The sequence below is a fragment of the Drosophila serrata genome, unplaced genomic scaffold, assembly GCF_035046125.1.
Source record: "Drosophila serrata isolate PLE 108 unplaced genomic scaffold, ASM3504612v1 contig_107, whole genome shotgun sequence".
NCBI classification, from domain to species: Eukaryota; Metazoa; Arthropoda; class Insecta; order Diptera; family Drosophilidae; genus Drosophila; species Drosophila serrata.
Window position 1 is genome coordinate 166519 of NW_028257005.1, and position 22871 is coordinate 189389.

The following is a 22871-nucleotide window of genomic DNA, read 5'->3' on the forward strand; positions in this document are numbered from 1 at the left end:
GTCCGTTTCTATGCAAACTAGTCTCTCAGTTTTTAAGCTATCTGAATGAAACTTTGTAATATATATCGTATATATGTCGGAACGGGCCGGATCAGAAGACTAAATCATATAGCTGTCATAGGAATGCTCGGAAAATTTTTACAAAAAAAAATTATAACATTTTCAGTTTTAACAGAATATGATAAAATTTAAAGTATAGGCAGCTTTTATTATTCTTCAATTTTGTGTAAAATTTTATGAAAATCGGACAACTATATCATATAGCTCCCATAGGAACGATCGAGAAATTAATACAATTAAAAATTACAACTTTTTCAGTTTTCAACAGATTTTCATCAAATTTGAGATATAGCTTTTTTATTTTTGTCTTAAATTTTGTGTCAAATTTTATGAAAATCGGATTATTATAGGTACTATACAAACGATCGTTAGATGTAGAGGAAAAATTCAAATCTGCAAATATAATATGTATATGTGAATGAAATGAAAGCAGGTATTACTTCGTTGTTTTTTAACATAAATATATAAAATTTATATTGTATGGATTCCTAGTCATGAAAGTTCTATCTGCAAGGGTATATAAACTTCGGAAGTTAGCTTCCTTTTCTTGTTTTTTTTCGTTTTTTGTTAAAAATATTCAATTTTGGGGGTGGGCAAACGTTATTTATTTAGTTTTAAGGTGTGGGATGGGCTACCAAGGGGCAAACCATTCGTTTAAAAATTTTCAAAATTCAAATTTTCCCCAAAACAATTTTAAAAATTTTTTAAATTTGAAGTTATTTCAAAATTCTAAAAGGTGGTTAAACGTGGGCAAAGTTATTGCGATTTCAAAAAAAAAATTGAAAAAAGTATTATTGAGCAAAAATGGGGAAACGATTCCAGCTTTGAAATTAGACAAAAAATTCGAGGCCCAGTTTCTTCGAGCTATTAAATAAGACTGTAGGTTATCAAAAGCTCTTAGATAAAAATAAGTTCTATATTTATACACTTAAAAATATAAACACATTTAACTCAGGACGGGTTATTCCGTTTATTTGATCGTAATCGCGCTAAACCAGTACGTTCTTCCTCTTCATCGCTGGTATATTGATGCAAGCTGGTTCCACTGACAGTACCCACTCGTACTGAAGACGTCGCTTGCATAAGGTCTTGGTCTGGAGCATTACGATTTTCATATAGCAGTACCTGTAGGGTTTCTTCATAAATACGCGCTTCTGGAAATTCTACTTTTGTATGCTTTCTATCAGTTGCGTAAACTATTGATGTGCAACACACTTCAGCTACTTTTTTGCCGTGGCCGTAAAATGACCAGCAACAAATCTCACTTGGACCGATAACATCCTTAATAAATAAAATTCGTTCATTAAACCGCAATGATAGCTTATCAAAGAGTTCTATGTTCTTGAGCAAGTTATCATCTGATGTGCTTGTGTAAGAGTATTTGTTGTTTTGCCGCTGAACCACCAGAATAACAGCAGGCTTTGAAGATGTACTTATTATTAACTGCTCCTCCTTTTGCGAAGTTATTAAAGGAATTCGGCAAATTGGCTTTGGCTCCTGGTGTGCAAATAATGCGCGTTCACATGATAATGCCAGTTCTGTAATGCAATAGTATTTGGCTTCAGAAAGTAACTCTGCAATTTCTTTGTTTGTTTCAGGCAACGGAACCGAACCATCTCGTAAAAAGTTAAGAATGATTCCAAAGTGATTTCCACAGCGATCAATTAAAATCCATCCTGTAAATTTAAACTATTTTATTTTCTGAATGATTTAGTTTTACAGTCCACAGTACAAACCTTCTGAATCTGTAAGCACTTCCATTCTTCCACTGAACATTGCGCTCAACATTGTATCGTTATGTTTAGTTAATGTACCAATTGTGGTGTAGTACAAACCGCCACCCACATTTAGTTTCACATACTGTGAGGAATGCCCTTTCAAGAAAACTTTCTGATCTCCCGACATGGATTCTAGCTTGGGATGAAGCACAAGTTGCTGACTTTCTGCCATAGGTGCCGAAAGGCAAAAGTTTCGAGCAGAACTAAAAAAATTCTTTGGTGCAAGAACAGCAGTTTATTTTTTTAATGACGTTGTCCACGTTGACCAGCTCAATAAGTTTAACTAAAGCTCTCAACAAACTAAAGGTTTAAAGGACTTCCAAAAGAAAAGAATTTATGGAAATTACATACAAAATCGTATTAGAGCTGCAAAAATTCGAAGGCAATATCGATTGCGTAGATTCCTCGTCTTGTCTGGTTTTACTTGATTGTACTCAGTTTCTTATACCCTGTTCATACTGGGGAGTGTGGAACAGGTGGGAAATTCAACAGAAGTTAAGCTAAAATTCCAACCACCATCAAAATTCATGATGGTACATCCAATTTGCAAATAGAAAAAAACAGATATGTCTGCAAGTTTTGTTGCCACTGCACTGTGGTTGAGCTTGTACGGAGCCGCGGCCATAAATATTTCCCGTTGAGATATCGTTTTGAAATTTTTCCCAAAAATCTAAGAAAATATTTTAAACATATGGTAAAAAAATTGGCTACATCGGACGATTATTTTCTATAGCTCACATAGCACCGTAGTAAGGCTGATTTGGCGATTGTGCGAAAAAATACTTTCAGTAGAGTTGAATTGCTAAAATTTCATTTTTGGTAACTCCTCCCTTATACCCAATCCAAAAATTTCCTGGCAGTATTTTCATCGTTGGAAGTTCCTTTTCCTCCTCTTGGCTTATCAACAATTATTCCCATTTCTTCGCGAAATTCCGCTTTCATTCGTTGTTTTTTTTTGCAGTACGTTAAGCTTTTGTTCAGCGGATCTTGCTTGCCACATTTTTGTTTCCAACTGGTATGAAATGTGCAAAAAATACTAGAAAAAACGTATGTAGGAATGAAGTGGAGATAGGCCGAATTCGAAAAACTTTTTCTCAACTTTTTTTGTAAGACATATTTCTAAATTATTCATTTCGGTGGGTTTAGCACCGCATATAAAACAATTCATGCACGACGTGTGGCTTAAGAAACACCACAAAAACAAACGAAGAACAACAGAGTTTGACCTTGAAAAGAGAGTAAGTAAGAGAGCTTGAGAGTATTAATTATTGTATACAAATCAGCAAATATCAGCAGCTACACTTAACATTTTTATTACCTTAAAACATTGAAAAATACCGTGATAACACTTATAAAGGGGGGATCGGGGTGCAAAATATCTAAAAATCTACTTAAGCAGAAAATATGACGATCACAATTCACTGAAAATTAGTATACATTAAAATTAAACAATAACATATAATAAATAATTTAAATTAATTTCAGTAAAAGAACTTATTAAAGTAAATACCTTCAACTTTAATATCCATTTTAAATAATTAAATTTGCTTAAGTTTTGCAAACGTCCGACCTCTTTGAACTTCGCTTTTGTTTTGACGAAAAGCTCACTAAACGCAGCTGCAGCAGCAAAATTGAAGACGAGTTCTCACTTTGCATTCTATTATTATGTCCCGTTAGATTTCCGGAAAAACTAGCTTGCAATGACAAAATGTGGACATTTTTGAGAAAAATTCTTTACATTTTGACTAATTATTTTTAAGTAGATTTTTCGATTTATGGCCTACGGGCGCAACTACTGTGTACTGAGTTAAAACGATTTCAATGACAACGAGTGGGTTTGCGTATTGAGAAATCTTGTTTCGTCTGAATAAAAGATTTTTTGGTAATGAGATTCAGAAATGATCTCTACGTAAATAAAATTTTTTCGTATGTTAACTAACTATTTTATTTGATCTTTATATATGTGTAATAAATTTTAAAGACCAATAAAAAAAATTCTAAGAAAAACTAAAATTTCTAGAATCATCGATTTGTTTTTGCTACATGAGCACGAAAATGCTAAACATATAAATTATTAGTCATTAATTCAGAGGAATCTTTATTTAAGGGTTTAGACCACCCTGAACGCCTGAAAATTGGAGGCTATTTAAAAAAATAAATTTTGCCGAAGGTTTTAAAAATACAACTTTTGCTGATTGGAATATCAAAAACCTTATATTAAACTGGCAAATAATTATTTGAACAATAACAAATTTTCACAAATCAAGGAAATATAGCCAATTAAGGCACTTTTTAGCGAACGGTCTTGCGGTGTACATGCTAGACAAGACAACATTTATCCGAAAATTGAAAAAAACAATTTTTGTCACTATATATATATAGCTTTAGCGTAACGTAAATACTAAATTTCTGTTTTAAAAATGAATAACTTAAAAAAAATCATATGTCATGTCAAAGAAAATGTTATAGAGAAGTTGTGCAAATAAAGTAGTTTTTGAGAAATCTTGTACACCGATCCAAAAAACGTAGTTTTCAGCAAAGCGCAACAGAAGATAAATAAAAGAATGAACTAAAATACATATACCTGCAGCGCTCATTTCTGAAATATCCACAAATAATGAAATATTTTTAAGCCCGATGTATTAAAATGACCATAAGAATATCGACATCAAAATTATGTAAAAACAAATTTTACTATTTTTAAAAAATTTCAGGGATGTTTAACCCCTTAAGACTAGTACAAACATATATGAGAACTGTCGTCAGTGGAGAAACTTTGTATAACAAAAGAAAAGAGCAAGAAGAAGAATATTCTGTTTTATTTAGGGTATTCCAGATGAAATCACATGTTCCAAAACTGTTTTTTTTTCATTCAATAATTCCATGGGGAATCACAAATTTAACAAATGACAGACTGACAAGTATTTCCGGTTTTTTTATATGTTGTAAAAGTAATTTAATAAAATATATATATATATATATATATATATATATATATATATTCAATTTAATATATATTCAATTGAATTAAATAATTGTAAATACATATTTAATTAAGAATTTAATTGATCTCCTCTTAAAATAGTAATTATAATAATTAATTCTCCAGAAAGTTCCACCGCGGCCAAAAAATTACAACTTTTTAAAAACGAGTATTTTTAACACGGTTTCATAAAAAATTGAAAAGATTGATAAAGATCAAATGAATTTTTCATATTCTAAAATAAATTCCGTAATAATGGATGTAAACGAAATTTATGTTTTTATAAAAAAAAACTCCTAAAAAGGCATGTTTTGAAGTCAATCTCTTAATTAAAAGGATTTTGCTTTGTCTTATGCTTTCTAATACCAAACGGATAATACAAAGAGTCAATATTAAATTCAAAATTCGACAGGAACTAAAATTTAATTTTAAAACTAACAACTTAATGTTTTAAAATCAAACAAAATACATTATTAAGAAATTTGATTTCATAATGAATTAAAATTTGTTGCATTACAATTTTTAGTCATGCTTCGTTGAAATCAAAGCTTAAACTGGTTTCTTGCAAATGTAACTTCTGTTTTTGTCGCGTGCGAATGCAGTACATATTATTGAATGTCTTAAAAACGTACAAGGGTTCAAAATCGACCTTAGCACCAATTATAGGGCTAACCAAGTGCTATACGTCGCAAATTTTGAAAAATTAAAATAAAGTCTTAGCACATGAAATTGGAAATGGGAATTAAACGCTTAGTGTTTATATATTTTGCATTACTTATTAAAATAAAGAAAAAATAACAAGATAATGGGATTCAACCAGTAAAAAAATTTAAGCAAGCTAAAAAAAAAAAAACAAAAACATCGATATGCACATGTTTAAAAAAACAGTCCAATACATGTTTGAAATCAGCTGTTTCTGCTGCCATTCTCGTCCCCCTCTCTACCTAACAAGCGGTCAGCAGCCCAAAGCCCAAGCACACACATATTCACGGAATCTTACGCACTTCCCTTCAGTACCTGTCATCAACAAAAAATCAACGTTTCATCAACAGTCAAGGGGTGCTGTTGATTTTTCATCGATGACAGCCCATACAAACTGTTGTTTTAATTAACATAGGCATGTCCTAGGCTGTCATCAATAAAAATTCATCAACAATAAATCGATAATTCATCAATAATTCATCGATGTTTTCATCAACAATTATTCGATGTTTCATAAAAAAAATTTCTCAACGGCCGGGCCATGGTACTGCCGACGACTACCGCCGTAACTGTATCGTGGGCAGAGCGTCGTAGTAGAAGTCGCAGTCGGCAGAGGGTCGATTCGGTAGAAGTCGCAGTCGGCAGAGCGTCGCCTCTGTAGAAGTCGCAGTCGGCGTGTTGATGACATGTTGATGACAGTGGCCTATTGATGACACGCGGTACAGCAGGGTTGTTTGTTCTGCGTTTACTCATACATGCAAACGCCTCCATTTTTAGAATTTTACGCTCTCGATTGGGTGAGAGCAGGGAGAGTGCCATTTTCGTTTGAACAAAAAAATTTGCCTCATATTGCAAAACGAATGTAAGATCGTGAGGCATCTTGTAAGCTATATAGTCTTTGGTTTGACCCAATGCCCGCCATGATACAATTATACTAGGTAGTCCCGTCGGAAAACTCTGGTATCTCTTCAATTAGAGCAATGAGTGCAAATGTAAGGGGCTCAACATAGTAAGTGCGAGTGGGACAACAATAGAATGTGATGATTAACCCTTAGATGATGTATGGGACAATAAATTTCATTTTATAATAAAACTAGTAGAACATTTTTTTACATAGTATTTTATAAAAATTTTGAATTGCAAATGAGGCATTTTTTTTGTTTGCGTTGCGAGCCTTTTTTTCCAAGTTCTTAATTCAAAAATATATTCTAAGCTTAAAATAGATTTTCTTTTTAAATGTCATATTGCATAAGGGTTAATGTTTGGCAAACTTTTGTCCGCACATAACCTTTCACTACGAAAAACGAATACATATTACGTACTGAAGCAAAACCCGAGCGCTTTGACTGGCGAAGGGACTATATTCGTAATTGTATCGTATTGCCCGCAGTCCGCACCACGATACAAAAACAAAACTAACATCACCAGTTACGGAGATAATATGTAAACAAAAAAATAATCGTGGACCCATCCTGTGATGCCTCCTGATCATCTCAGGGCATCACCCATCTCCGGCGGGCCGGAGCCTATTCCCGGCGGTCTAGCGACCGGCTTATCTCCCCCAAGTAAACATTTCTATTTCATGTTCATCTTACAATTTAGATAAATCTAACAAATTTTAGATCTTATGTCTAGCATGGCAGGATTATTGATCCGGAAATACATTTTAATTTATTTCGTAACGTTTAGCTGATTGAGCAAACGCAAATCAGAAAGTTCTTACCTTCTTTTGCTCAGTTTTTTTTTATACATAGTTTTTTCCATAACTTAATTCTGATGTTATTTAAGCAGCAGACTTAAAGCTTTAAAGCCTTCTGGTTTTACTGATAATAAGTTTAAAAAATTTCTGGATTTCTGATGTCAACTTAATTACTGAAATGCCAGCGCAACTTATTTTTTTTTTTATTCGTGTGCAGGGTATTATATTTTCAGTCAGAAGTTTGCAACGTAGTGAAGGAATCACCTCCGACTATATAAATTATATAGGCATGTCCATCTGTCCGTTTCTAGTCCATCAGTTTTGAAGCTATCTGAATGAAATTTTGAAGTTAATCTTCTCTAAACTCTCAATCACTATACTATATATATATACTACTAGCGGCCCGTCCCGGCTTCGCACGGGCATTAAACATTACATTTAGATTTGTCAATTTTAACACATTCATAATAATAATAATAATATGACACATATTCCTCCTTTTTTTTTTTTTTTTCAATTATTGAGGTCATAACCCTAAAAGAAAATACATTTATTTTGTTAGAGCTTCTCTGTAAACAATATTTGATGTTGTTTTATTTTGTGGCAGCAAAATAAATTGATTTTCAGGAGCTCCGACTCACGATAGACCAACATACAGTTGACCATGAGTAAAACATTTCTTTCGCAGATCGATCCCTACTAATTCGAAGGTTTGGCCTTGGGACTTGTTAATTGTTAATGCGAAAGATGTTTTTACCGGAAATTGAAGCCGTTTAAATGGGATTGGCAGATCAGTTGGGATCTTCGGTATCCTACGTATATGAGCTAGTTGACCACTTGCTGGGCCAGTGATAATAGTTGCTACTATTAAATTGTCCTTTAACTCCTTAATAAGCAGCCTCGTCCCATTACACATGCTCGGAGGGTTTAAATTTCTTAAAAGCATGATTGGGGTTCCGATTTTTTACGTCAATTCATGGGGTGGCAGTCCAGAAGGGTTCAACAAATTTAAAAATTCCTGTGGATAATGGACTGCATCTTCAATATTCGTTACAGTGTCGATCGATTTGTATGTTTTTGTTTGGCCGGGGACTTTTTGAACAATCAGATTATTTAATTCATTGACAGTATCATTCTTAGGTGATACTATAGCCCGAGAACACAGCCAATGGAAGTCTCTTTCGTGCAAATTCTCGATATCAGGGTATACAGAATCTATTAAATTTTCCAAATTATGGAGTATTTGGCCTAGAGACTCATCCAGAAGAATGTCACAATGACCGCTTAAATTTGGAGTTGGAAAAATTCCTTCCCCAAGTTTTAGCAGTTGCTGTGGGAAATCGCTATCAGTGATTCCATGAAGATGAGCTCTCATATTTGTCCTTAATTTTAATGTTTCAATCGTAGTCCATATGGGAGACGATTTCAAGCATGCCTTGATGATATCTGCTCGCGTGCCTCTGTTAATAACGGGGAGAGTCTGTCGAAAATCTCCAGCAAATACAAAAGTAATCCCGCCCATGACTGCAGAGGAGTTCCTTAGATCCTGTAAGGTTCTGTTCACGGCCTTTATATGTGCTCTATGGCTCATCGTGCATTAATCCCACATAATCAATGAGGCGTCTTGTAGTAATTTACCAATAGGTCCATTTTTGCGTATTGAACATGTAGATTGTTGTTCAAGATTGACGGATAGTGGAAGTTTAAAAGTAGAATGAGCAGTTTTGCCATCCTTCAAGAGAGTTGCAGCATTCATCACAGCATCCCGCAAATGGATATATTCCTCGGACCGAAGTTTCGTCTGATTCAATCTAAGAGGCCTGACAGTATATGCAGATCTGATGCATCCGGCCAATAACGACATTCGATTCGAGCTGTAATCAATAGTTGGATCATATCTGATCTTCTGCAAGCTGTAAACGCGCTTCAGCTACCCTTGCCCTGTCGCGTTCATTATTTTGAGAGTGAATCAAATCGATTGCTGCAGAACGCGACTGTCTAACTCTTAATCGTTTTCTCTTAAGCCTATCTGCTCGTCTTTCTGCTGATTCTTCCTTGTGCATCTGCATTGCTCTCAGCCGCTCAGTCTCTCGGATGGAGGCCCGTTCTTCGTCAGTTATATTCGTAATCTTACGTCTTTTTGCTTCTGTATTACGATTACGACGACCCAAACTCGACTTCTTGGGTGGCATGACTTCGTTTCTTACTGAACCTGAACAAAAAAATACAATTTTTATCTCCAATTCCTTATTTCAATATGTTTTGAATGTTTGACAGGAAATGCTTTGATTCAGCTGGCTGCCTGTAGAGGGCGGTAGATGTAAGGTAGTTTTTTGATATTTTTTTAACACCTTGGATTACGTTATCGTTATTTTAGTAAGGATGCCTATTTTTTTAAAAAATGAAGTATAGCCTATGTCACTCAGGAATGATGTAGCTTTCCAACAGTGAAAGAATTTTTCAAATCTGCCAAGTACTTTCGGAGCCTATTCAATTCATACAAACAAACAAACAAACAAACCTTTCCTCTTTATATAATAGTATAGATACATATAAATGTATAACTTTTTAAGTTTCCAATTGATTTTTATTAAATTTGTGATATAAATATTATATTACAATATTCTACAATATTGAGTAAAATTTTATGAAAATTCGACTACTATAGCATATAGCTCCCATTGGAACGATCGAGAAATTAATACAATTAAAAATTATAACTTTTTTAGTTTTTAACAGATTTTCATCAAATTTGAGATGTTGCCATTTAATATTATTCTACAATTTTGTGTACAATTTTATATTGATGAAAATACAAAACAGCTTTCTTGCTTCATTGCAGACCATTGAAACTTTTGAAATCAGCTTTTTGGATCGTTTCCCATATGGTTGAAAATATCGGCTAAGTATCGCTATATATCAGATATTTTCAGTAATTCAGTCGTATAGACATCGATGTTGTCGATGTTATTCACCCAAAACATCAATGAAAAATTAAAAATGAAATTTTAAAAAATTGAAATAATATTTTTTCAATCAATGAAAAACACACTTTGGGTTGTACAAACACTTGGACTCATAAAATGAAATAAGAAAACTAACAACTAAGATTATTTCTTATAAAGTTCTTAAACATTCCAAAAGTGTTATTTTTGTTGATAAATTTTAGTTAATTACCTATTTCCGAGGTAAGGCGCATCCTGCGGTCAGATAAAGTTTGCCCTGTTTATTTTTTTTTATTATATATGTACCATTTTGGAAAAATTCTGATCTCTTATGTACCATTCCTTCGTTTTTTCTGTTGGTACTGGCGGCACAGAAACATCGATGTTTTTGCACCTTTACTGGTTGCCTTCTAGAGGTGGAGAAACATCGATGTTCACGGACATCGACGATATTGGCGAAAATCATCGATGAAACATCGATGTTTTAAATAAAAAAAATTAGCAGTTATTTTAGTGTATTCTAACTTTATTTTAATTTGTAATTTAAAAAAATTAAAAGTCAAATTTTCACCAAAAATATCCAGTTTATTAATCACTTATTAAATAAATAAGAAAACAAAAAACAAATTTAAAAAAAATTATTCATGATATTCATGTTCCACTTTGGTATATTGTCCTTAGTTTGTAAATAAAAACTAAAAGCAAAAACAAATTAAATATCATTATTTCAATATATACATGGTCCAAAGAAAATAATAGTTCTTTAAGATATTGTGCTATCCCTACTATACTATTGCTTATAATACTCCTTACTTACTATCCCTACTGTACTATGCTTACTATCCCGAACTTTGCTATATATATTTTCCTATTATTTACTTACTATCCCGAACTCTGCTATATATATTTTCCTATTATTTACATGTTTGTTTTTGTTGAAGAGGAGCTTATCGACAACGGTCGATGATAGCCGCGTACGACGCTCACTTATAAGTTGTCCAGCTGAAAACTCTTTAAGATTCGCACGGTGAAGCTGGAACGCAGAAGTATTGGAAAAACATCGATGTTGCCGATGTTTCGAAAACATCGATGTCATCGATGTTCGCATAGAAGTTTCTCCATCTCTATTGCCTGAAGGCAATGCCTTCATATTGACATGTTTGTTACATCAAATTTGTATGGATAAAAATTAAAGTTATAAATCATATCATTGGTAAGTTGTTCTTGTAATTTTACATTTGTAGCTTTTACGTTTTTATTGTACATATTTGTTTTTACTTAAAAATATTAGTTTTTGATAACTGTTAAGCGAACAGAAATATGTATTGTGCTTTCGGATGTTATAACTTTTATTAAATCGTGTTCCTTTTTTTAGCGATTTAAGTAAAAAATCTTCAGAAAACTGGTGACATATACGAAATCATCCTTGTACGTTTTTCATTTATAAACACTACTATGTTATCGCGATTAAAATGGTTGGGAAACGCGCATCCCAATATCTGGCGGTCGCAAGTAAATAAAAATTGCAAGTTTGTGTCAACAAATAAGAAGTTTGGAGCTTCCCACACACAAGGTGACGTACCAAATTTAATCCACCATCATGAACATAAGTATGCAGAAGGAAAAATATATAATGGGTTCCTATGCGAACATGTGGAGCACATTTCTGATTTTGAGCTTACGTCCTATACTTTGCGGCATCAGAGAACAGGAACGGAACTATGGCACATCGATAGAAACGATGCAAACAACGTATTTTCAATAAATTTTCGAACAACTCCCTTTGATTCCACTGGGTTGCCCCATATACTAGAGCATTTGGTGCTATGCGGCTCCAAAAACTATCCCGTTAGGGATCCATTTTTTAAAATGCTTAACCGCTCTGTAGCGACATTTATGAATGCAATGACCGGTCCAGATTATACCATATATCCGTTTTCGACCATGAATGAAACTGATTTCAGAAATTTGCAGCGAATTTACTTAGACGCTGTATTCAGGTAAGGCATCATTGTATTTGACGATAAATGTTTAATTTTTATGTTTTACAGACCAAATCTTTTGTATTTGGATTTCCTTCAAGAGGGCTGGAGACTTGAGAATGAAGACATACATGATTGCAATTCCAAGCTTATTATTAAAGGAGTAGTTTATAACGAAATGAAAGGCGCATTTTCTGAAAACTCGCAGGTTTTTAGTCAGAATCTGCTAAACAATATGCTTCCTGATCACACATATGGATACGTGTCTGGAGGAAATCCATTGGAAATACCCAAATTAACGCACGAAGATTTAATTGAGTTCCATCAAAAATATTATCATCCAAGTAACTCTCGTATTTACTCTTACGGATCTTTTGATTTGACTAAAACACTCTGGCTTCTCGATAAAGAGTATTTGTCAGAAAGAACCTGTATTGACAACTCATACAGTCAAATACCTCAACAACAGCGATGGCAACAACCGCGCAACGTACATATTTCCAGTAGATTGGACAGTATGGGCGCAACTATTGACCGACAGAACCAAATAGCCATAGCGCTGTTAATGTGCGATGTGACCAACTTACAGGAGAGTTTCGAGTTAAACGTCCTTTCGGAGGTATTAATCCGTGGACCCAACTCACCTTTTTACAAGAGCCTAATAGAACCAAATTTCTCCGGGGGTTACAATAGAAGTACGGGATACTCATCAGATACAAAAGACACAGCTTTCGTCGTTGGATTACAAGACTTAAGAGTGGAAGATTTTACAAAATTCTGCGAGATATTCGATCAAACCATAACTCATTCCATAGAAAATGGGTTTGAGTCCCAGCATGTAGAAAGCATTTTGCATAGTCTCGAGTTATCTTTAAAGCATCAGAGCCCGCATTTTGGAAACGCTTTGCTGTTTAATTCTACTGCCCTGTGGAACAATAATGGCGATATAGTGAGTAATCTTCGAGTATCAGAAATGATATCAAGTCTTCGAACCAGCTTAAGAAAAAACAAGACATATTTTCAAGATAAAATTCAACAATATTTCGCCAATAATACACATAGACTTACACTTACTATGTCCCCTGATGCATTATATCAAGAAAACTTTAAACGGGCTGAGTCAGAGATGCTAAGACAAATAGTTGCTGTCCTAGACAAAGAAAAGTTCCAAAACATTTATCAGACTGGTTTGGAGCTGGACGCTTTTCAAAAGGTTAAACCGAACACGGAAATTTTACCATGTCTGACCATCAATGATGTAAGCGAGCCACCAAAGTGGCCAAAATTGATTGTAGAAACGATTCAAAATGTACATACTCAAATATGCAAAGTTTCGTCAAACGAGATTACGTATTTAAAGTGCTTGTTTAATGCAACAAGTTTAAGTCAAGAAGAGATTCAGCTTTTGCCTCTGTTTTGTACTGTTATTAACAACATGGGCACTTCTAAGTATGATTTTCGTGAGTTTGATAAGCTAGTTCTGTCAAAAACCTCTGGATTCGATTTTAAGTTGAATTTTATCGAAAATATAAGAGATGCAAAGAGTTATAAAATCAGCGTATTGATGGACACACATGCACTTGATAAAAATGCTCCAGAACTTTTTTACCTCTGTCAAGAGTTATTGCTAAACTTTGATTTTACGGATACGGACCGTCTTAAAATGCTTATTGAAAATTACATATCCAATATATCAGTTGGAGTTGCTAGTTCTGGTCATGTATATGCTATGTTAGGAGCAAGTGCATTGGTTACTGATGCCAGTAATCTTAAGTCCCGTTTATTTGGAATAGATCATATAGACTTTATGAAAACTCTGGTACAAGACAATAATACGGTTGAAATCTGCAAAACGTTAAAATCAATAGGAAAAAAACTATTTTTGAAGAATAATATCCAAGTAGCTATCAACACTACGGAATCTTACTTGGCGACTGCATTGCAACACTATAGAAATTTCTTGGAAACTTTACCAAGTCTAGATAACTCTAAAGAAAGCCATTCAATTAATTTATTAAACCCAAGCTGTCAGCACTATATCCTGAATATACCGGTTAATTACTGCGCTAAAGCCTTTTTTGCAGCTCCGTATTTGCATCAGGACCATCCTAAATTGCGCGTTTTAGCGAAGCTACTTTCAGCCAAGTACCTGCTACCTGTTGTCCGTGAAAAAAACGGAGCTTATGGAGCGGGTGCAAAGATAAGTTCAGACGGTATTTTTAGCTTTTATAGTTACCGGGACCCACATTCAATCAAAACACTAGATACTTTCGACAAAACTTATGAGTGGACACGCTTGGAAAAAAATATTGATCAAGAAGCTTTGTTTGAAGCCAAACTGGGTGTTCTGCAGCAGTTGGACTCTCCGATAGCACCTGGAAATATTGGTATTGATTACTTATTGTATGCGGTATCGCAGGATATGTTTGAAAACTATCGATCACGAATGCTCTCTGTAACTGTCGATGAGATACATGATACAGTTCAGAAATATTTAAAGAAAACGCCCAAAAATTTTGGAAAGTGTATTATAGGTCCAGAAAACGAAGAATTGCAATTGGAAACTAATCATAAGTGGAAGATAATATCATAGCTGTAACACTTTCAAATCAGTGTGATCGTAAAGTTCCTGTTTTTGGTTTTATTAAAACGCTGCCATTTATTGACGTTTATTTCAAAATATTTGTGTTGTTAGTTTGGTAGATTTGATATTTTTATGTAATAGTTTGTTTTGCAAAAATAGGTAATCCATTTTCAATGAAAAAAAAATTAAATAAATATTTGATTTGGGTATAGAGGAAATGATGTGATTCTGTGCTAGTAAATGCCAATTCATTTGACAAATTATTGCAAATTTATGCCAAAGGGGACAGATTCTTTATAGGAGGTCGGTAATGAGTTTATGATTTCGTATGTTTGTCGCCTCCCTTGGACATCTCTCCCAGACGTTTTTTTAACACGCTTTTATTAGTTCGGGATGTATGTATATATGTATGTTTGTACCCTGCAGTACCGCATGTCATCAATAGGCCACTGTCATCGACCGTCGTCAACGCGCCGACTGCGACTTCTACCGAGGAGACGCTCTGCCGACTGCGACTTCTACTGCGACGCTCTGCCCACGATACAGTTACGGCGGTAGTCTAGACGGCAGCCGTCGGCACCATATTTTTTGGTTTTTTTTATTAACGTACTAAAAACTATTTAAATTTAAACAAAAACAACAAATTTCGTGAAACAAAAGTCTTGGCACACTTAATCTAATTTTTTTATTTTTTTTATTTAAAATAACAATATTTCGTCGGTAGTCTTTTCTGTTTAATCACGTCTGCATAGAATGCACCAATTTTTTAGTAACTTCTGCTAAAATATTCTTCCATTTCTCCAATAATCCCTTTATAAGGCAATTCTTTGATGAAATGTGTTTTTCCATTCGACTATCGAGTTCCTCCCACAAATGCTCGATCGGATTTAGGTCCGGTGACTGTGGTGGATATGGCAGTACATGTGCTTTATAGTGAGGGAGCAATATAGTGAGCAGATTGCTTCAGATCATTGTCCTGCATAAATGTGACGAACTTTTGCATTTTGAACTTTGAGGGTTTTTTTTTGTAAGTTTTCTTTAAAAATATTGAGGTAATATACTTTATCCATGATACCTCCGATGAACACCAGGTTACCGACACCAGTGGATGATATGCATCCCCATACCATCACGCCTCAGCCACCGGGTTTGACTTTTGTGCCAAGTTACTTTTATCCAACTCAGTGTTCGGTTTTCTCTATACGTGCTGGCGGCCATCAGAGGGATAAATATTAATTTTGGTTTCTTCCGAAAAGAGTACCTGATCACAAAATTCAATTGGCTTGTTCAGATACTTTTTAGTATAGGTCAAACGCGTTTTTTTTATTGATATCAGATATGAACGGCTTTCGCCTAGCAGCTCGGCAATGTAAGTTGGTTTCGTATAGGGCACTTTTTACGATCATCGGATAAATATCATATCCTTCCCAAACTTGGTTTTAACTTCAGCGGCGTTCTGGGAGGATGATGTTTTGGAGTCCACTTTGACCTTTCGGATCACCGCGTTGCGTTCCCGGTGACTTAAAGCCTTGGGACGCCCAGATTTAGGTGCGCTCTCCAAGCTTTAGACTCCATCGTAGCGATGCTCCTAATGGAAAATCGGCTTAGTTCCATCGTTTTGGCTATTTCGCCATACGATTTGACTTCATTGTGCAGATGAAGGACAATTTTTCTTTGAGCTACGTCGGTTTTTTTTAGGATATTCTCCATTTTCTTAAAATTTAGGCAAATGGCAGAAGAACTGTAGATAAATGTAAAGTTTTTTGGAAACTTTGTGACGCCATGGGCTTAAAAAAAGTCCCCTTTTACATTCTAAAAAAAAAAAGAACATAAAGGTCTTAAGTCTAAAATAAATCAAGTAAAACTAATAACTGTGAAAAGATTTTTGTGTCACGAAATATGGTCATTATACCCTTGCAGGGTATTATAATTTCAGTCAGAAGTTTGCAACACAGGGAAGGAGGCACCTCCGACCATATAAAGTATATATATTCTTGATCAGGATCAACAGCCGAGTCGATCTACCCATGTCCGTCTGTCCTTGTGTCTGTTTTACGCAAACTAGTCTCTCAGTTTTGAAGCTATCTGAATGAAACTTTGGAGTTAGCCTTCTATATACTCTCTCCTGCCATAGGAATGATCGGAAAATTTTTACAAAAAAAATTTAACATTTTTAGTTTTCAATAGAATTGGATCAAATTTAAAATATAGCCATTTTATTGTACTCTTCAATTTTGTGTAAAATTTTATGAAAATTGGACGACTATATCATATAGGTGCCATACAAACGATCGTTTGATGTAGAAGAAAAATGCAAATCTGTGAATGTAAAGCTGCAAATATAATATGTATAAGTGAATGAAATGAATAAATATATATATAATTTATATGGTATGGATTCCTAGTCATAGAATTTCTATCTGCAAGGGTATATAAACTTCGGCGTGCCGAAGTTAGCTTCCTTTCTTGTTTTCTTTTAAAGTTTATATAGTGCTAAATATATGAAACAAAATAAAATAAAAATAGGGACATTTTATACATAATAATTTAATTTAACTATATTTAAGAAATTTATTCAATAAAATAATGTATACGCCTGGAAATAGCACTTAAAGTTCATGTTTGCAACTGTGCCAACAGTTTAGTGCGTCACTGTATGTAACGGAATCTTTGAGCACTATTTTCAAGGGTTTCCAAATATCTCATAAACTTGAAACTTTACATACTTCTCGAGGACCGATGACAAATCAATAATTTAATAAAAATTTTTCATTATTGTGATTAGGATCGTCAGGATTGATAAATTCTTTTATAGATCCTCCGTAAAGGAGTAAGAGAGACAGAGATAGCGCGCGATCTGCGCATGCAACGAGTTTATAGTTAACCACACTAAAAATTAGAAAATAAATAATATTTAAAAACAAGAAAGGAAGCTAACTTCGGCACACCGAAGTTTATATACCCTTGCAGATAGAACTTCAATAAATTGGAATCCATACAATATAAATTATATATATTTGTGTTAAAAACAATGAAGTAATACCTGCTTTCATTTCATTCACCTATACATATTATATTTTCAGTTTTACATTCATAGATTTGCATTTTTGGTCCACATCTAATGATCGATTGTATGGCACCAATGTGATATAGTCGTCCGATTTTCATAAAATTTGCAACAAAATTTAAGACATATAAAATGGCTATATCTGAAATTTAATGAAAATCTGCTGAAAACTGAAAAAGTTATAAATTTAATTGTATTAATTTCTCGATTGTTCCTATGGAAGCTATATGGTATAGTAGTCCGATTTTCATAAAATTTTATGCAAAATTGTAGAGCATAGTAAAATGGCTGTATCTCAAATTTGATGCAATTCTATTGAAAACTGAAAATGTTACAATTTTTTTTGTAAAAATTTTCCGATCATTCCTATGGCAGCTTTATGATATAGTCGTCCGATCCGGCCCGTTCCGACATATATACGAGTGAGAGTATATAGAAAGCTAACTACAAAGTTTCATTCAGATAGCTTCAAAACTAAGAGACTAGTTTGCGTAGAAACGGACAGACGGACAGAAGGACAGACGGACATGGCTAGATTGACTCGGCTGTTGATCCTGATCAAGAATATATATACTTTATATATAGTCGGAGGTGCCTCCTTCACTGCGTTGCAAACTTCTGACTGAAATTATAATACCCTGCAAGGGTATAAAAACACGTTTTTATAAATAACCAAACTAAAAAGAAGAAAATAATTTATAATTACTAACAAAATTATTAAATTCAGACCAATAGTATATAATTATAAACAAGACTAAATTCACTAAATTCAGATTTAAAAGCGTAGGGTGCATCCGGAGACACGGTAGTATCTCGCGCCAAGTACCTGTTATTTACTACGCTTTTATTAGTTCGGTATGTATGTATGTATATATGTATGTAACGGAATCTTAAACACTATTTTCAAGGGTTTCCAAATACCTGATAAACTTAACTGTGAATTATTGATCTTGTTTATAATTATATTCTTTTGCTCTGAACTGAATAATTTTGTTTATAATTATAAATTATTTTCTTCTTTTTAGTTCGGTTATTTATAAAAGCGTGTTTTTTTAAAACTATTATTTTTTATTATTATTGCTATAACTATTATTTATTATTATAATAGGAACTCGGATGACTCAATACGGGTGGACCGGTGTCCGGTTCATGAAAGAACCTGGAGCATCGAGATCTCTCAGATCGGCAAGGCGAGCTGTGGAGCTGCTTCATTTTGTCCTTTCTTGCCTTAATCTTCTTAATTTTTTTTCGCATCTTCCCTACAAAATAAATTGTATTTCCATTTACATATTTAATTATATTAACTATATCAGCTTTATTATCTTTTGAATTCATCTTTTCCGCACATTTTTGTTCATGGTGGTTGTTCGGTCAAACTCTTTAAATTCGCATCTCCCGAACCGTTTCTCTTTGAATATAAAATGTAAACAAAAGCTCATTAACATGAAGTTACCAAATCTCTGTTCTCTAGTTCTGCTGCTGTTAATAAGAGCCAGTTGCTGAAGTTAGATTGCTTGAAACGGTTGTCTTTTGGCCTTTGTTTAATAATTTGAAATGAGTTTATGCTCCTCCCAACCTGATATCTCATGCAGCACAAAAAACGCTTTGTGCATTAAACATTTTGGCGCCCAACGTAGAGCTTGTATAAACAAATTATTAACAATTTATTGACTAATAAACAATAGTCGACTTATCACCCGCAAATCATTGGCTTGACCCGCTCATCACAACTCAACATCGTAATAATCGCATTCATAGTGAACACTGATACCCCACCAGTGCACCATCGCAAGTTTATAATAATTATACAAATAAAGTCAACTACTCGCAAATTTCTAACGCCAACGACACGTTCACACAACGGAACTATTCGCTATTCTTCTTCGCATGTCTCGTCGTTGGTGTGTGTGCGTGTAGCCCGGTCTTGAAGCTCGTCGTCGATCGCTCAGTTTCCTTCGCTCCGTTATTCCGCCCAACGAAGTGTTGTTTTCGTTTTATTCGCAAACTGCAGCCGCTGGTACAGTTTTCGAGTTATCTTCGCTACCTTTGGAGTCACGCCACGGAATTGCCAGTTCGTCACTTTTTGTCACTGCCTAGCTTCAACGGAAATCATACGAACTATAAAAACTTCATCTCGTCGTTCCTGCAACTGCAACCGTGAGCAAATCTCGAATATAGACAAATTTAACCATCTCTTGTTTAAGGGGACCTGCATTGGAAGCTGTCGCAGCCTTCCCGGTCACGGGAGAAAATTATGCAAAGGCTTTGGAAAAGCTGAAGGATCGGTATGACAAGCCTGCGCTAATCTTCGTCGAAACGATCGCTTCCATTTTTAAACTACAGCCAGCTGGCTCAGAAAATGCCCAACAGCTCCGCTGCTTAATTGACAACGCATCCGCGTTATATAGTTCCCTCTCATCGTTAAGCTCGGATGCCCAAATTTCTGAGGCTATGGTCATTTACGTGGTCATGGATAAGTGCGACCAACAGACCAAAACAAAATGGAACGAATCCCTGGACTATCTCACTCTACCATCCTGGAGCCTGTGTACCCAGCTGCTTGAACGCCAGTGCCAGTATCTCTTGTCTTCTGGGCAACCCCATGGATCCGAGCGGTCAAGATTGACTCGTCCCCCAGTTATATCTCACAACTCGTCGTTTTCGCCTGCCTGGCACCCTCGCGGAAATTGCTTAGCTGTGACAAATTTAAGGATCTCAGTCCAATTGCGCGATTTGACGTCGCTAAATTATATCGTCTCTGCCTGAATTGCCTGTGTAGTGGTCACCAACTCTTAAACTGCCCATCGAAAAATCGCTGTCGCACCTGCCACAAGGCACATCATACCTTATTGCACAACAACCATTCACTGAACGTGTCTCGCTCGCATCAACCGGTCTCAACCGCACCACTATAGGAAGCAGCAACCCACTCACATTCCGGCCAGAAATCACAGGTTTTACTGTCCACTGCGATGGTTCTCGTAAAGGATGCATTTGGAACGTATAGACCTGGGAGAGCTCTTCTTCCTGCTCCCAAGTGAACTTCGTTACGGACGATTTTGCACAACGGCTTCGTCTACGAAGGAAATGACATCCAGTGCAAATTCGAAGCATCGGCCAATCGCAAACAGATATTAAATATTGCACAACCGCATCTATCAAATCTCTCATGTCATCTTTCGTACTCTCCGCAGATCTTTGTATTACGCCACGGATTTCATATCAGCCTGATCTCGCCATTGACGTTTCGTCTCGGAAGTTGCCAGAAAACACGCCTCTCGCTGATGAAAAATTCTTCCAAGCTCGTCACGTCGACATGCTTCTGGGAACCGAAGCCTTCTTCGACGCGTTGTCAATAGGGCAAATAAGGCTGGGACCTCGAGGCCCGCTGCTGCAGAAAACTCTATTTGGCTGGGTGGTGACTGGATGACTTCAACAAAGCGGATCAATAGAAGTTTCCACTTGCATGGTTTTAAACGCAAGGTCAATTGATGTCAATCTAAAACGTCTATGGGAGCTAGAAGCGGTCGACTCGACACCACTGCAAAACCTGGAACATTCCAGTTGCGAGAAACAGTACGAAAAGACCACTCGCCTCGACAGCACTGGTAGGATTGTCGCCAAACTCCCATTCAAGGATGACCCAAGCAGATTGGGAGATTCGCTTAATATCGCCCGTCGTCGGTTTTTAAGCATGGATATATTCTTGATCAGGATCAACAGCCGAGTCGATCTACCCATGTCCGTCTGTCCTTGTGTCTGTTTTACGCAAACTAGTCTCTCAGTTTTGAAGCTATCTGAATAAAACTTTGGAGTTAGCCTTCTATATACTCTCTCCTGCCATAGGAATGATCGGAAAATTTTTACAAAAAAAATTTAACATTTTTAGTTTTCAATAGAATTGGATCAAATTTAAAATATAGACATTTTATTGTACTCTTCAATTTTGTGTAAAATTTTATGAAAATTGGACGACTATATCATATAGGTGCCATACAAACGATCGTTTGATGTAGAAGAAAAATGCAAATCTGTGAATGTAAAGCTGCAAATATAATATGTATAAGTGAATGAATGAATGAATATATATATAATTTATATGGTATGGATTCCTAGTCATAGAATTTCTATCTGCAAGGGTATATAAACTTCGGCGTGCCGAAGTTAGCTTCCTTTCTTGTTTTCTTTTAAAGTTTATATAGTGCTAAATATATGAAACAAAATAAAATAAAAATAGGGACATTTTATACATAATAATTTAATTTAACTATATTTAAGAAATTTATTCAATAAAATAATGTATACGCCTGGAAATAGCACTTAAAGTTCATGTTTGCAACTGTGCCAACAGTTTAGTGCGTCACTGTATGTAACGGAATCTTTGAGCACTATTTTCAAGGGTTTCCAAATATCTCATAAACTTGAAACTTTGCATACTTCTCGAGGACCGATGACAAATCAATAATTTAATAAAAATTTTTCATTATTGTGATTAGGATCGTCAGGATTGATAAATTCTTTTATAGATCCTCCGTAAAGGAGTAAGAGAGACAGAGATAGCGCGCGATCTGCGCATGCAACGAGTTTATAGTTAACCACACTAAAAATTAGAAAATAAATAATATTTAAAAACAAGAAAGGAAGCTAACTTCGGCACACCGAAGTTTATATACCCTTGCAGATAGAACTTCAATAAATTGGAATCCATACAATATAAATTATATATATTTGTGTTAAAAACAATGAAGTAATACCTGCTTTCATTTCATTCACCTATACATATTATATTTTCAGTTTTACATTCACAGATTTGCATTTTTGGTCCACATCTAATGATCGATTGTATGGCACCAATGTGATATAGTCGTCCGATTTTCATAAAATTTGCAACAAAATTTAAGACATATAAAATGGCTATATCTGAAATTTAATGAAAATCTGCTGAATACTGAAAAAGTTATAAATTTAATTGTATTAATTTCTCGATTGTTCCTATGGAAGCTATATGGTATAGTAGTCCGATTTTCATAAAATTTTATGCAAAATTGTAGAGTATAGTAAAATGGCTGTA

General features: G+C 34.8%; 2 protein-coding genes and 2 long non-coding RNA genes across 4 annotated transcripts; 1 reads left to right on the forward strand and 3 right to left on the reverse strand.

Moving 5' to 3' along the window:
- Positions 1 to 957: 957 nt before the first annotated feature.
- Positions 958 to 2952, reverse strand: LOC110176671 (BTB/POZ domain-containing adapter for CUL3-mediated RhoA degradation protein 3). The gene is made up of 2 exons (XM_020943106.2): positions 1797 to 2952; positions 958 to 1736 (listed from the first exon to the last, which is right to left on the reverse strand). The coding sequence occupies exons 1-2, from the start codon at positions 2008 to 2010 to the stop codon at positions 1012 to 1014; spliced, it is 939 nt and encodes a 312-aa protein (XP_020798765.1). The 5' UTR covers positions 2011 to 2952; the 3' UTR covers positions 958 to 1011.
- An 18-nt stretch (positions 2953 to 2970) lies between these two features.
- On the reverse strand, positions 2971 to 4784 carry LOC147644743 (uncharacterized). Its single transcript, XR_015273541.1, has 3 exons — positions 4423 to 4784; positions 3349 to 3532; positions 2971 to 3064 (listed from the first exon to the last, which is right to left on the reverse strand). It is a non-coding gene; the product is annotated as an uncharacterized LOC147644743 (long non-coding RNA).
- Positions 4785 to 7690: 2906 nt separating this feature from the next.
- Positions 7691 to 9754, reverse strand: LOC147644744 (uncharacterized). Its single transcript, XR_015273542.1, has 2 exons — positions 9157 to 9754; positions 7691 to 9096 (listed from the first exon to the last, which is right to left on the reverse strand). It is a non-coding gene; the product is annotated as an uncharacterized LOC147644744 (long non-coding RNA).
- Positions 9755 to 10452: 698 nt separating this feature from the next.
- Positions 10453 to 14951, forward strand: LOC147644745 (presequence protease, mitochondrial-like). Its single transcript, XM_086841166.1, has 3 exons — positions 10453 to 11380; positions 11543 to 12167; positions 12219 to 14951. Exons 2-3 carry the CDS (start codon positions 11623 to 11625, stop codon positions 14740 to 14742), a joined length of 3069 nt encoding a protein of 1022 aa, XP_086697292.1. The 5' UTR covers positions 10453 to 11380; positions 11543 to 11622; the 3' UTR covers positions 14743 to 14951.
- The last annotated feature ends 7920 nt before the right edge of the window (positions 14952 to 22871 follow it).